Source organism: Microcebus murinus, chromosome 5 (assembly GCF_040939455.1).
Source record: "Microcebus murinus isolate Inina chromosome 5, M.murinus_Inina_mat1.0, whole genome shotgun sequence".
Lineage (NCBI taxonomy): Eukaryota > Metazoa > Chordata > Mammalia > Primates > Cheirogaleidae > Microcebus > Microcebus murinus.
Genome location: NC_134108.1, coordinates 31,613,944 through 31,629,231, shown reverse-complemented (window position 1 = coordinate 31,629,231; position 15,288 = coordinate 31,613,944). Strand labels below are relative to the sequence as shown.

The following is a 15,288-nucleotide window of genomic DNA, read 5'->3' as shown; positions in this document are numbered from 1 at the left end:
AATACCCCTCAGTCTGCTGTAGTACAATGGAATATTATTCAACCTTAAAAAGGAAAGAATCCTGTCATTTGGAACAACATGGTAGATCTGGAAAACATTATGCTAACTGAAATAAGATACACAAGGACAAATACCGTATGAGTCCTCTTAAATGAGGCCTCTAAAATAAAAAATAGTCAAAAGTATAGAAATAGACAATGGAATGTTGGTTACCAGGGAATGGAGTAGGGGGTTATGGGGAGATGCTGCTCAATAGGTACAAAGTTACAGTTATACAGGGTGAGGAAGTTCTAGAGATCTGCTACCCAACATGGTACCTATAATTAACAACAAAATATTTTGTACATAAAATTTGTCAAGAGGGTAGATCTTATGTTAAGTGTTCTTATCACACACAGACAAAAAAAGAGCAAAGGGATACAGAGAAACTTTCAGAGGTAATAAATATGTTTATTAAACGAATTGTGGTGATGATAACACAAGTGTATGCTTATGTCCAAGCTGATGAAATTGTATATGTTAATTATGTGCAATTATCTGTATATCAATTGTAGCTCAATCAAGCCAAAAATATTTTTACTAAAAAAAAAGAAAAAAGGATAAATTGCTAAATTTAAAAAAAAAGAAAAAAAAGTGATGAATAGTAAATGTTAGGATGATTACATGTATGTTAAGAATATTTAATTTAAACATAGTAATTACATATAAACTTGTATAATTATATTCTATAACTGAGTCCTTTACAGAATAGAGTTTTTCACATTTTTAAAAAAAGTATAGATGCAGCTAATGACTTGAATTAGTAATATATTCATGTGATTCAAAATGTAACAGAACTAAAAGAATATAATGTCCCTCCTAGCCTTGTCCCCCTAAGTACCAATTTGCCTCTCCTAAGTGATTGCTGTTACCAGTTTCTATATTCCCTTCCAGAAAATTCTATGTACATATAAGCAATTTACACAAATCCTCCCTTCTCTGTTTTAAACCAAATGGCAACATATGTCACATATGTTTTGGACTTTGCTCTTTTTGTTTAACTTGACAGTTTGAAGATGATTTCATCTCAGTTCATGAATCCTTTCATCATTCTTTTATACTAACACGTAGTATTCCATCTTAGGTGTATTCTCTAATAATTTAAGTTGCTCTCTATTGGTTGACACATGCCAGTAGATATTATGAAATTACTAGAGGTCGTACTAGGTTTAATTCCTCCTAACAGTGTGTGTGCACATCTTACCAACATGATGTCATCAAAATGTTTTATCTTAACCTGATAGGTGAAATATACCTTGTTATAATTTTACTTTGTATGACTTTAATGGGCGAGGTTGAGCCTCTTTTCAAATAAGTAGAAGACAAAGGCTGTAAAACATTAAGTTTACTTTCCTCTGACCTGTTTATAATTTTTATCCAATTTTCCATTAAGTTATTTATTAATTGTTTTCTTTTGGATTTTTAGGATTTATTTATGTATTTGGTTAAGTAGTCTTTTAAGAATGATAATTACTCATGTTTTTAACTAGGCCTTCAGGATAAGATACTAAAGCTGCTGTCCTCTTGCATTTTAGTATCAGTCCTTTCCATACAACAAAAATGGATTCAAAGTTGGCATGAAATTAGAAGGTGTAGACCCAGAGCATCAGTCCGTGTACTGTGTCCTCACTGTGGCTGAGGTAAGTTTTGCTTCATCTTTATTTTCAAAAATAACATGGTGGGCCAGGCACGGTGGCTCACGCCTGTAATCCCAGCACTCTGGGAGGTTGAGGTGGGCGGATTGCTCAAGGTCAGGAGTTTGAAACCAGCCTGAGCAAGAGTGAGACCCCGTCTCTACTAAAAATAGAAAGAAATTAGTTGGCCAACTAATATATATAGAAAAAATTAGCCAGGCATGGTGGCACATGCCTGTAGTCCCAGCTACTCGGGAGGCTGAGGCAGAAGGATTGCTTGAGCCCAGGAATTTGAGGTTGCTGTGAGCTAGGCTGACGCCATGGCACTCACTCTAGCCTGGGCAACAAAGTGAGACTCTGTCTCAAAAAACAAACAAACAAAAATAACATGGTGATTATTTTAATGAGGAAAAACTGCCATTGGTTGAGGGCTTACTTCATTCCAGGTTCAAAGCTTATTGTTTTGTGTACGTTATCTCATTTAATCTTTATAAGAATCCTATGCAGGTCATGTTTTTTTCATCTTTGTTCTATAGGTTAGGGAACTAAGGCTCAGAGAGGTGAAGTCATAGAGAAAAGGCCACACAGCTTCAAAGTGGTAGAATCAGGATTTGAACCCAGGTCTGCCTGACTTCATAGCTTTTGCCATACTGTGTTCAGGAACAGACCAACAGATACTTATATATTTTTTAGTATTTCCCAGTATCTCTCTGAAATTTTCTCAGGAGAAAGTGACCAAGTCAATTATATATATCTCAGTCCAAAATATTACTGAGAGTACTTCCTTTTAAAATTTTTTCCCCTCCTCTGCTAGCTTCCTCCTTGCTCCCTCCCTTGAGCCAAGAGTATATATGTTTTTAAAACTCCCACCAAAAGAATAAGATGGTCTTGTGCACTAGTTTTAGGTATTACAGTATTCTTTCCTTGACTTAGTGAATTAGTAAGAAGCTTGGCTCCTGCAGAACACAGTAACACGTGATAGCTGGATGATGACAATCACAGGAAATGATAGCACAGTGGTACAGAGAGCGTGCCAGATGCCAATGGAAGTGCTTTCCATCTGATGGCTCATATTAGTTCTCAAAACAACTTTTGAGATGGAGTCCATTCCTCCCATTTTTCAGATGAGAAAACCAAGACAGAGCTAAAGTAACTTGCAGTTTGTAAAAAATGTAATATGTAGGGAAAGGAAATGGCTGGGTTCATCTAGTCATATCAGAAAATTGGTATGCAACATTTTTGCAGATTTTATTTAGAGTGTGAGAATCCCGTCACTCTCAAACTTGATCGGACATTGTATGTATTCTCGTGCCTGGACTCCGTTTGGCCCTTTTGAGTTGAAAAGAGGAGATCAGAATTTCTTGGTGAATAGTTGGATTAGTCCTTTGAAGTGGAAGAGATTGGCCAGGGAGAGGACAAGGTGTGAATTGCTAGCCCTGAAGAATACCAGCACATTAGGGGTGGGCACAAGAGAAAGAGCCAGAGAAGAATGCTGGAAAGGAACAGGAAGAGACAGGCAGAAGGAAGCCAGGAGGATTGGAGGGGTGGAGTGGCAGTATCGGATGCTGTGAGAGAGGTTAGTGTGTCCTGGGCCAGGTCAGTTTAACTAGAGCATTTGGGGAAAGAGTTGAGCTTTATGAAAGCATAGTGAGGAAGCAGATTCAGTAAGTGTGAACTGCTTTGGAGAAGTTTAGCTGTCAGAGACAAAAGGAATTTCTATGGGTGTTTGTCTTTCACTGCTTGCTTTTTGAAGGAGGTTTATTTTACTTTGTCTAGTTATTTATTATAAAAGTTATGTTTGCTGATTATGAAAACTTCAACTAGTATGAGTATATATTATAAAAAATAGAAGTCCTGTGTTCCATCCCTCATCCCTCCTTCCACATCCCAGACAGCATGACCCTCGACGGCTTACTGTGTTCCTTCCAGATGTTTTCGATGCCTATAAAAATAGATACATGTGGATTTTTCTCTTTTTTAAATGTAGATAGTATCATATACATAATAGTTTGCAACTTGCTTTTGTGATTTGTATATTACATTGTGTACGCACATTCTTTTTAAAGTGGGATAGTATTCTATTTTGTAGAATTGGCTATAATTAATTTAACTGTTCTTATATTGATGAACAACTGAGTGGTGTTCATTTTCTTATTAATACAAAAAAGTGCTCCAGGGGCCATCCTATTCCATCTGTTTGCTTTTGCTTATGTAAGTAGGTCTGTGGGATCCATCTTTAGAATTGCCAGGTGAAGAGTATGAATATTTAAATTTTCAATGCATGTTGCTACTTTAGCTCCAAAAAAGTTTATTGGTTGTTTAAACTCACCAGGAGTATATGATAATTTGTTTGTCTAAGCCTGAGAGACAGTCTAGGGAGTGGAGTATGAGAAGGTTCAGAGAAAGTGGGTGGGAGAAGATGGGACCCAGAGTCTATGAGGAGGCCTGAGCCTTAGCCAGGAGAGATCTGAGTCTCGTATTATAACAAGAAGGAGGGAAGAATGATTGGGGTTTGTAGATACAGGCAGGCTTGTTACTTTGGAGGCAGACATTTGAGGGAACTTCTTTGACATACAAGGTAAGTTATTGGCTGAGGGCGAGGAGGGAGGCAGTGGGATTGGAAGCTGAGGGAGACAGTTTGAAAAGGCTGCTGTGAAGAATCGGGGAGGGAGCTGGGTGGGCCATGTAGGAGAACTGCGGTACAGCAGGAGAGCCCAGCATTCTGGAACTGTCCATTCTCGTTGGCCCATTCTCGTTATTCACATCAGTGAGGTTCCACAGATCAGCACATACGGAACCACTGCCTCCCAGGGGAAACACGGGGTTAGGTTCACGTGAGCCTCTGGTCACTTCTTGGTCTACTGATCAACCTGTAACCTTGTTTTATGTGTGTTTCTTTTTAAAGATACCTTAATATATAATATAGTGTTGATTCATTAGCATTGAACTCACAACCTAGAGCACTGTGACTCGTGCCTGATGAAGCTTACGTAGCACACGCCTTCTCCCTAAGGCACATCACAGCCTCTGGCACTCAGGAACACTCAACAACACTACACTGTGTGTGCAGCCGTTTTAAACAACAAAATCACCAACAAAAAGCACAGATGTAGAACATGTGGCACTAAAATAGACTGCACAGAGGACACTTGTTCACAGTGTAAGAGCTGAAACAACAAGGAAAAGCAATGCTGTGTTCTACCCCAGCTGGGTTCATACATATCGGGCAACTCAAAATTTTTGTCACTCTGTGCATGCACGTGTCCGTGAACACCAAGTGTATTACTTTGGGGTCACAAATGAATTTGCAAGTATAGAATATGAATAATGGAGATTGACATGTTGTGTTTTTTCCCTCACCACCATTCACTAGAGTGAACATAAGTATAGTCTAGTGGATACTTGGGTGGTGGAATTCCACCAGGCAAATGTTTGGTGAAGGATATCAGGGCAAAAATTTTTGAACATTGACAAGAAAATGTTTTAAGTGATTAGTAGGAAAGGGAGGCTTGGGGTGAGGGGGCTAGGGAGGAAGTAGAAGGATCAACGTGAGATCTTTTGTTGAGGTTGAGTAAGAAGTGTTTTGGGAATAACTGGGTTGGCAAACTAGAAGAATGGGAGTAGGTGTTGATATTGTTGGTTCTTTTCATTTAATAGTTAACAGCAGAGCAGTTTGTGGTGGGGCCTAGGTCCATGGGAGTGAGGGTTTGAAGTGGAAAGGAAACAGAGGCAGCAAAAGGGCCAGAGTACTGTGTAAGTCATCATGTGATGATGGAAGTACTCAGGTGGAGAGTCAGAGAGGGAGCCAGGCTGAGCGTTTGATGAGTGAGAGGGGCTGTTGGGGAGGTTAGGGCATGGATGGTGACGGGAGAGGTGGTGTGGCCACATGGCATAGCCTAAAGGAGTCAGGCCCAGGAGCCTCGGTGTGGCAGGAGGAAGTAGCCCTGCCTGAGTGTCTCCAAGCTGGAGAGGTAGGAGGATGAGCAGCCCTGAGGGAAGACTGGAGAGGGATGCACTAGGTTCGTCCCTGGCAGGGAAGTTGAGGACATCAGAGATTTTTTTACCAAAGCATAGCACGCCAAAGGGCATGAGATGAGGAAAGAGACTATGGGGAGAACAACTATGCCCACGAGGGGACTAGAGCCTGACCATAAAGGGGCTTAGCTCTTAGGCAGCAACTAGAGGCAGCCAAGTGGGAGGCAGAGTAGAGTAGCAGCCCCCGAGTTCCTCCTTGGCAAGGGGTGGGTGCGGGGATGAGGGCAACCAACTACCCTTCTTGAGAGATTATATTCCTGGGATTCTAGGCTCAGCTTAGTTGTACATTTTATATATGTAATATATAAATGCATTCTAATTGAAAAAATGTTAATATATAGTATATAAAACGTCCATCATTCCCCCCTTTTTTTTTTGAGACGGAGTCTCGCCCTGTTGTCCGGGCTAGAGTGCTGTGGCGTCAGCCTCGCTCACAGCAACCAAACTCCTGGACTCAAGGAATCCCTCTGCCTCAGCCTCCTAAGTACCTGGGACTACAGGCATGCGCCACCATGCCCGGCTAATTTTTTCTATACATTTTTAGTTGGCCAATTAATTTCTTTCTATATTTAGTGGAGACGAGGTCTCGCTCTTGCTCAGGCTGGTCTTGAACTCCTGACCTCTAGCGATCTTCCCGCCTCGGTCTCCCAGAGTGCTAGGATTATAGGCGTGAGCCACCACACCTCACCCATCATTCCCTTTTTGCCCCTTCCTTCTCACTACCACTTCCCAGAAGAGATTATTGCTAATAGTTTGGCAAATATTTTTCTAGGATTTATTTATTATGAATTTACATATATATGTGTACATGTAAGCATATATATATTTGTATGTGTATGTGTATAAATGCATTTACTTACGTATTTGTGTATACAAATATAATACATATATGTATGTATAATTATATACCATAAATCCACACGTGGACTCCCACATAAATAATTTTCTCATAAATTAACTCATCCTGTGTGATTTGCTTTGCGACTTGGATTTTAACAGTATGTTTTAGAGAACTTTCCATGACAGTAACTGTATAGCCACCTCATTATTTAGGGATTAATTGCCCTGGCCCTGCACTCTGGTCTTAAGCTTCTTGTTCAGGCTTCTGCAGGGCAGGTGCTCCTGGAGTGGGTGTGGTGTGTGTTTCTAATTGAACACATCTGCTTGCGCTAGTGGGAAGAACAGACCACCACCCAGCTCAGGTCCCATAATCCCATGTGACCTTTTAACTTAGAACATCCCTAATGGGGTTCTGTAGGCAGATGTAGGGCATGTGTTACACAGAGTGAGTTCTTCCTAGCATCCCACAGAGTCCGTCTTGTCTTATGTATGAACTGGGGGAGGCTTATCTTTCTTTCTTCCAACCCAGCTACTGGTGGAGAAGACAATCTCTTGTCTTCTGTCTGTCTGCACCACTCAGTGTGAGGCAGAGCATCGACCCTGGGACTTGCTGGAGCTGGGTGTGGAGTGCTGGTCTCTTTACTTCCTGCCAGCTTGCCTTGGTGGCATATGCTGGTACAATATAGGGAATGGAGAAAAGACTTGTATTCGTGGAAAAATAATTCTTCACCCGGTATCCATGTGTTCCTGTTGAAACTAGTGGTATTGCCAGAACACCACAGCTCAGCTCTTTCTAATATAATAACCTTTGCCTTTAGATTTTTTGTTATTTATTTAGTTTTTGTTGCTGTTAATGTGAGTGGTTTGATTAACATAAGCTATATCATACTTGATGTTCATATTTGTTTTTGTATGTGTATATGAATATTTGGTGCATTTTTAAAAATTTTTTTTTCTTAATTACCCAACCTGCTTCACCTATTTCAGGTTTGTGGGTACCGGATAAAGCTTCACTTTGATGGATATTCTGATTGTTATGACTTCTGGGTGAATGCAGATGCTCTAGATATTCACCCAGTTGGGTGGTGTGAGAAAACTGGTCATAAACTCCATCCTCCAAAAGGTATTGTCACTTTTTGTTCATATTTTAAATTCAGTAAAAGCTCACTTTCTTATATGCTGATTTGGAATTTTTCAGAATTTCAGACTTTATGATAATTCAGATGGCCCCCCTAAACTCAAGCTTATAATTTATGATAAAAAATGTTTATCAAAGTAAAGAAGTAAAAGTAGAATTCAACTTGAGACTAAACTATGTCCATGTTCTTATTTGCATATAAAATACCATTTTGCATGATACTTAACTTTGACTACAATCACCTTACTGTACATATTTCTATCATTATATGTACATTCTTGAAAAAACTGATTTGAAAAATTAGTTATAACTAGTTTACACAGCTAAGTTTATTTACTGCTATTTTAGTATCTAGAAAATCCTGAAAAATTATGCATGCACTTTTAGATCTTAATATTTTAGGAGATTAGAGACTATACCTCTGAAAATTGTTAGGTGGGGGTTGAACTCATAGCAGTTACTTTCTTATAATTGAGTTCTTTATTACAATGATTTTTTTCCTGTTTCCTGTTTACGTAATGATCTAATAATAACAGATACCATTTTTCAGTCCCTCTCTAATGTGTTTAATAATATCTTGTTTCCTCCTTTTTCCACTATTATATTTCTTAAACTTATTTTACTGAGACTGACATTACATTTATTATTATTTACTTGATGTCAAAAGTTCAGGTTACTAGTGTGATACTTTTGGCCTGTCTCAGGGCTGTTGTTTTCTAAGGGACTAGCTAACAATCCTTGGTTGTAAGTGAAAAATCAATGGCAGAATCATATTTTCAGATAGCTGAGGATTAAACAAAAAGGCTTAGAAAAGGTGAAAAAGGTGAAGGTGAAAAAACTTGTAAGCCTTTTTATGAATTGGCCTCTTACATGTGGTGAAAGCTCTTCTTTTCTTGCTACCTTCGATGTTAATGCAAGTAAAAGGGAGCACGGTAGCAGGTAAAATAGAATGCTCAATGTCCTTTTTTAAGCAACTGTTGACTTTCATAAAATTGTGAAAATAAGGCAAGGACATCTCCCTTATTGTAATTTGCCAGCATCCTTACTTCATAAACCTTGATTCATCATTCTTGTGCTGATAGTCAAAAAGATTTTACCTGACTTACTATTTTTTTCCAACCTCCAGCTGTTCTATAAGTTAGTCTTCTAAAATGGAATAGGTGAGGGAAGAATAGAGAACTTGACTGCTCCAATTCATTATTCAGTACTGCTGAGGAATTCTACCCAAATACTGATAGAAATGGCCAGGTAATAAAAAGTATGCCTGGGTAGAATATGGATTTGCTTCCTCATGCCTTTTCTTTTATCTACTAACCATTTATTCGGAATTGAAAAAAATAATATTTGTTGAAAATAGACACAGCTGTGTCTAACAATTCATAGTTAAAAATTATGAATTAATTTTTTTTACTTAAAAATCATTTGATTGCAGGCCACCCATGGTGGCTCACGCTTGCAATCCTAGCACTCTGGGAGGCCAAGGCGGGCGGATTGCTCGAGGTCAGGAGTTCAAAACCACTCTGAGCGAGACCACGTCTCTATTAAAAATAGAAAGAAATTAATTGACCAACTAAAAATATATATACAAAAAATTAGCCGGGCATGGTGGCACATGCCTGTAGTCCCAGCTACTTGGGGGGCTGAGGCAGGAGGATCACTTGAGCCCAGGAGATTGAGGTTGCTGTGAGCTAGGCTGATGCCACGGCACTCACTCTAGCCTGGGCAACAAAGTGAGACTCTGTCTCAAAAAAAAAAAAAAAATCATTTGATTGCTGGATTTGAGTATGTTGGAGTTATAGATAAAAGTGAGACTGGAAAACTTAAGTGTAAAAGAGTTTGCTATTTTCCTAAGTCTGTCCACATGTGCTTACTCTAGGATATAAAGAAGAAGAATTCAATTGGCAGACGTATCTTAAGACATGCAAAGCTCAAGCTGCTCCTAAGTCATTATTTGAAAATCAGAATATAGTAAGTACATCTAAAAATCCTTACCCTTTCAAAGGAACTGATTTTTGAGTGTCTCATAGGATCAATTACAAGTGGTAACAAGGTACTGTAATAAATTTTATTGCCTTGGTAAATAGAGTACTCTTATCTTAATTAAACTTTAAAATTAGCTTAATATCTTCATGAATAAATGTCTGTTTTATAGCCATATTATAGTTGTCTGGTTGTCTTTTTTATTGAGTGACAGAAGACAATACAGTACAAAATCCAGGTGTAATTTACAATTGAGATGCATAAAAATTAAATTGAGATATTTTATTACTATGATCACTTATTGAGGAGTGCTGTTCAGATGGGATTCGCGTGTCAGAAGGAGGTAGCCCTGTTCCAGTTCACATGCAGGAGGTCGCTGGAGACCGACATTCACTCCAGCATACGGCTATATTTGCAGTGAAGCAGAAGCCAACTCTAGATGTGTGTGTATATTCCACTTCTTGAGCTGTATTCCCACTTTCCATTTCATGTTCCTCTGTTGGCATCTCTGAGAGGACCTGATATATCATACTCTTCTTTTCCCAAGTTCTGATCTACTTAGAACAGAGAGCAAGCAAGTGGGAAACCAAAGTATCATCTTTACAACAGATAAGGGCTAGGTTGGAGGACATGCGTGGCCTGTGTCTGTGGACAGTATGCATCCCGATTCTGAGCCCTAGAATTGAGCAGATTTAGTGTCCCTTCCTGCCCCACCCCCTGAGCCCAGGGAACACCAAGGCCTCGAGGAGTGGAGTGGAAAAACTGTGCCTGCTGCAGTCCAGCTTCCTCTGAAGAGGATCTCCAAAAACCCTCCTTTTGGGAAACAAAATGAACATGTTGATTTGAGAGCATTGGTCTAATGGCTGAAATGTTCTCTGATTAAATTGAAGATAAACCAGGTTGAATTAGAGAACTGAAGGAGTGTGTGTGTGTCTATGTGTGTGTAACTAATATAGATAATGAACCAGGTTATTATTTTAAAATACCTTAATCGAGAGGGTAGCTTAATTGCTGAGATGTAAATATTGCATTGTTGGTAGATATTCTCCGTCAAAACTTACCCCAGGGAGGAAGGTCAGTTTAGGTGCAAAACTCAGCAGCCTGCTGTCTCTATTCCAAGTTTCCTAATTCCTGTCTGGTTCTCTGATAATGGCTTCAGTCAGTGGTTTGATTAACTGCTTTGAACCATCTTCTTAAGTTCTGTGCATTGCTTGTATGTAACTTACTCCTGGCCTATGTGTTTGGTATCTAGGAGGCAATTAATTTTTCCAATTCTGGATTCCTCTACCTCTGAATGCTCAAATGTTTATAGTTGGAACTCTGATAAATAATTGCAGGATTCAATTGTATAGTAAAGATTTCTGTGTAGCATTAGTGCCTGCTCCCTCAGTGCAGACAGGACTTGTTCTAACATTTTCAGATATACAATTGTCTACATTTTTGCAATGCTAGCTGTTTAATTACTGTAAAACAAGAGATAACATCTATTTTGCTTAAAGTGGTTAGAATAGAATCCATATAACTTCAGTCTGAACAGCAGAGTTTTTTAGAAGGGAAGAAATGACTTATAGTGTGTTGTGACTGATATCCAAGTATACTGCTCTGAGATTAGGATATTTTTCCTCAGAAAAGATTGTAAGAGATGTTTACATTTTACTGTACCTCAAGCACTGACTGTTAACTGAACTTTTATTGATTTCATTCCATGTCCCAGATGGCTGATAATCTGTGAATTTCCTTAAATTACCAACTATTTTGAATGTCTGTATACATTAACAATTCTTTTGATCCTGTTGTATCTAAAAAGTATCTGCGGTGTTAAAGTTGTAATAATTTGTAGCCTTTCATATATGAAGATGACCTACTTTCAGTAGAGTACTCTTTGGAGAGATCTTTTCAGAAGTGGGAGTGAATTTGTACTGACTCATGCACATTTTTAACTTGATTAAGTGCATATTTTGTGTGAAATAATTTTCATTGTTAAGTCTGTAATCAAGAAAAAGGACAAAATGTGAACTATAGGGTGAATAAAACTTGCCTAGCTAGTATAGGTTTCTAACAAAGGTACCAAAATACATGTTAAAATTAATTATTTAAAACCGTGAGGTTGTGAATATTGTAGTTTTGAGGCCCAGATGGTTAATTGGGTGTAGCGATAGGGTATTTTTTTTATTGCTGCTTGTTGGAAAGCAACCCTGCTGTGAAACTAGCACATGATTTTTAAATTACGTGACTACAGTGATGGATGCTGGGCCTTTGAGCAGGAGATGCAGAGTGTGCAGGTCTTGCTGTTGTTAAGTGTGTGCTTATCTCTAATTAAATCTGTATGTTTCCGTAGACAGTGATCCCATCAGGCTTTCGAGTTGGTATGAAGCTTGAGGCTGTAGACAAAAAGAATCCTGCATTCATCTGTGTTGCTACGGTAACAGATATGGTGGACAATCGTTTCCTGGTACATTTTGACAACTGGGATGAGAGCTATGACTATTGGTGAGACATTTTCCATTGGTGTGTGCTTATTAAAATTTAGTGTTTATCCAAGTAAACCAGGTATGTTGTTTTAAAAACAGTAATAGTGCAAAGCTTATAACAAAAAATAACAGTGCTCTGCCCTACTTTTTCCTATTTCAAGATTTTTAACTTTTTACCTGTTCCATCTGGCATATGGCGTGTATTTTAAATAACCTCCTTTAATTCTACTTTATGATTTGTATTTTAGCTGACTTCCTATCATGGAAGTGCAGTCTGCACACTCCACATGCCCAACATATGCTGGCAGGTATTTTCATCTTCCTTCTGTATTTTCATGCTCAGTAGCTAATTTAACCATTTGTAATAGCTGAGTACAAATATACTGGGGAATATTGTTTTTAATCCTTGCAGTTTTTAGAAATAGTGCATAAAGCAGTGAGAGCAACATACTATAAAATTATTTAATTATGAAATAATTATAAAGCCATTATATTTTAATTAACAGTTTTAATAAGGATTTTTCCTACCTCATTTATATTCATTGATTGCTACAGTTCAGTTTCCTGGTGAAAGGTATTTCTGAATTGAGAACACTTGAATTGAGAACATTTTAGAGAAATAACAGATAGTTTTATAAATATGGCTGATGTTATAGTATAAGTGAATATTAATTTATATAAATATGGCTAAATTTTAGGAAAGCTTATTTCTTGACCTTCCTTTTTACTATCCATATATTTAAATATGCAGTAGACTCATCAATAGCTTCCATTACTTCTCAAATTGGATTCTTTAATATTTACCAGTTTTACTTGCATTGTTTTAAAAAGGTAGATAGGTAGTTCCATGATTACATTACCAAGGTCAAGTAAAGTCAGCCGTCTGTACTTGTGGGTTCTGCATCCACGGATTCAAAAACATTTAGAGGGGGGAAAACCCCTAAACAGTAAAACAATAAAAAATAATACAAATAAAAATATAGTGTAACAACATTTACATAGCATTTACATTGTATTAGGTATTATAAGTAATCTAGAGATGAGTTAAAGTACAAGGAAGGATATGCATAGGTTATATGCAATTACGAGGCCATTTTTATAAGGGACTTGATAGTTCCTGGAGCCAGACCTCTACAAATACCAAGGGACAAGTGTACTTTTCAATATTTTGTTTGTTTCCCTAAGATTTTTTCTGCAAAGCATAATTTTTCTTCATAAGATATCTTCATGTTAAGTTTGTGATAAAAATTTTTATTGAAATATAGACAGTTTCTAACATTTTCAAAAGTAGGGTATTAGAGTGGCCCCCCCTACAGCCATTACTCAGCACAATTATCAATTTACATCCAGTCTTGTTTACTCTGTATTTCTACCCCTAAAATCTCAACTCTAGGATTCTAAGTATCGTAGCATTTCATCTGTGGATATTTTATTCTATATCTTCTAAAGGGAGGGATTCTTTTGCATTTTTGAAAATAGAACCATAATGTTACCAAGGTACTTAAACATTTCTCCCAGCTGTTTTAGTTTTTTTTTTTTTTAGTTTGTTGGTTTTAGGTCCGAATAAGGTGCACACTTTGTGATTGCTTTGCTGAGTCTCTTTCAGTTTATAGATTCCTATTCTTCCCTATCTTTTCCTCCTCTTTTATTGTAGCTTTTATTTTTGTTTATTTATTTATTTCAGAGACAAGGTCTCACTTTGTCGTCCCAGCTGGAGTTCAGTGGCATGACGCTCGCTCACTGCAACCTCCAATTCCTGGGCTCAAGCGATCCTCTTGCCTCAGCCTCCCAGTAGCTGAGATACTGTAGCTTTTATTGAAGACACCAGGTTGTTTGTCTCGTTGAGTCTCCCACAGTCTGGATTTGCTGGTTGAATCCTTGTCATATTATTAGCTATGTTCTTCTGTTCTTCATATTTCCTGCAAATTGGTTTTTTTTTTATTCATTTAAAATTATTTTGAGTGGATGAACAGATGAGAAAACTTGAAGTTTGAAAATACTCTAAATCTGTGCCGGGTCAAACCGGAGAACCGTCTCTCTCCAGAGTTTGATGGACTACAGTGACAGCACCACTGCTGCGATCACTGGGCTCCACTCGTTTCCTTAATAAATGATATTAATGCCATGATTAGAATTTGTTGAAATGAGAGCGTTTTGTTTTTAAAGTTGTGATTCATTTGGGGAGAATAGTTTTTTTCCAAAGCTTATGTCTGATTTAAACAAAATCGGTAAATGTTAGTTTATTTTTGTGGTCTCATAAGTATTATAATGTTTTGAAGGTATAAGTTGCTTATTTGACATAAGATATGTTGCATTTAAAAACATTCTTCTGGGAAAGAAATAGTGAGGAGGTCTAGAAGAATTTGTAACATTCATTTTACTTTGATGACAAATACCTTAGGAACAAACAGGAAGGATCCTGGGTTCTAAAAAGATCCTAGGTTCTAAAAAATAGAAAAAGCAAAGGCAAAAATTGACCTCTTTTAAGTCTGGTTTTGTACTTTTATGAGACAAACTAATTATTTCTGGGATAGAATGTACTTTGAGGATTACTTATACTCCTAACTATTGACATGAAATCATATTTTGTTAATTGTCAGAAAAAACAGTGCGTTCTCTTCCTCAACATGCAATTAAGGCGCATAGAAAATTGCTTAAGTGCCCTGGAATTTCTCCAGTTTTACTAAATATTATGTTCTTTGATCTTTGAATTTTGGAATGGTTTTTATCTGCATAAATTACTTAGGTATGTAATTGGGGTTACAGATTGGATTGCCTTTCCCAATTTAAAATAGTTTGGAAATTAGATTTTTTTTTTCCTTCAAATTTGATAGTGATCCTATCTCTTTTACATTAGTGAGAATTTGAAAAGGTCTATATAGATTTGTGGTACTCCATGTTTAGATGCAATAAAATATTTCTTCCTTCCAAAGAGAAGATGATAAAAATGTGTGTCAGGTTGAGAGGGTGGTGTTCTATGTAAGGAAAATAGTATGCATTAGAATAAAAATTGCTTTTTCTCTGGGTTTCTTCTGTGCTTTGTTACTGATAGTTGGTAGCTGTTTAATTGTATCTCCTTAACAGTCATTAGATTTAGGAATAATCCTAAATATCACAGAATATTTGGCCTAGCAAGGACGGGAAAGGCCCA

The 15,288-nt window shown here is 37.5% G+C and overlaps 1 protein-coding gene across 9 annotated transcripts in view; it reads left to right on the top strand.

The window, feature by feature from the left end:
• Nucleotides 1–15,288, top strand: part of L3MBTL3 (L3MBTL histone methyl-lysine binding protein 3) — a 108,098-nt gene that overhangs the window by 39,345 nt on the left and 53,465 nt on the right. For all 9 annotated transcript variants that reach the window (XM_012736588.3, XM_012736587.3, XM_012736585.3 and 6 more), the window contains 4 exons: nucleotides 1,575–1,679; nucleotides 7,536–7,671; nucleotides 9,563–9,654; nucleotides 12,005–12,156. In XM_012736588.3, the coding sequence (XP_012592042.1) occupies nucleotides 1,575–1,679; nucleotides 7,536–7,671; nucleotides 9,563–9,654; nucleotides 12,005–12,156 (485 nt within the window). The remainder of the gene's footprint in view (nucleotides 1–1,574; nucleotides 1,680–7,535; nucleotides 7,672–9,562; nucleotides 9,655–12,004; nucleotides 12,157–15,288) is intronic.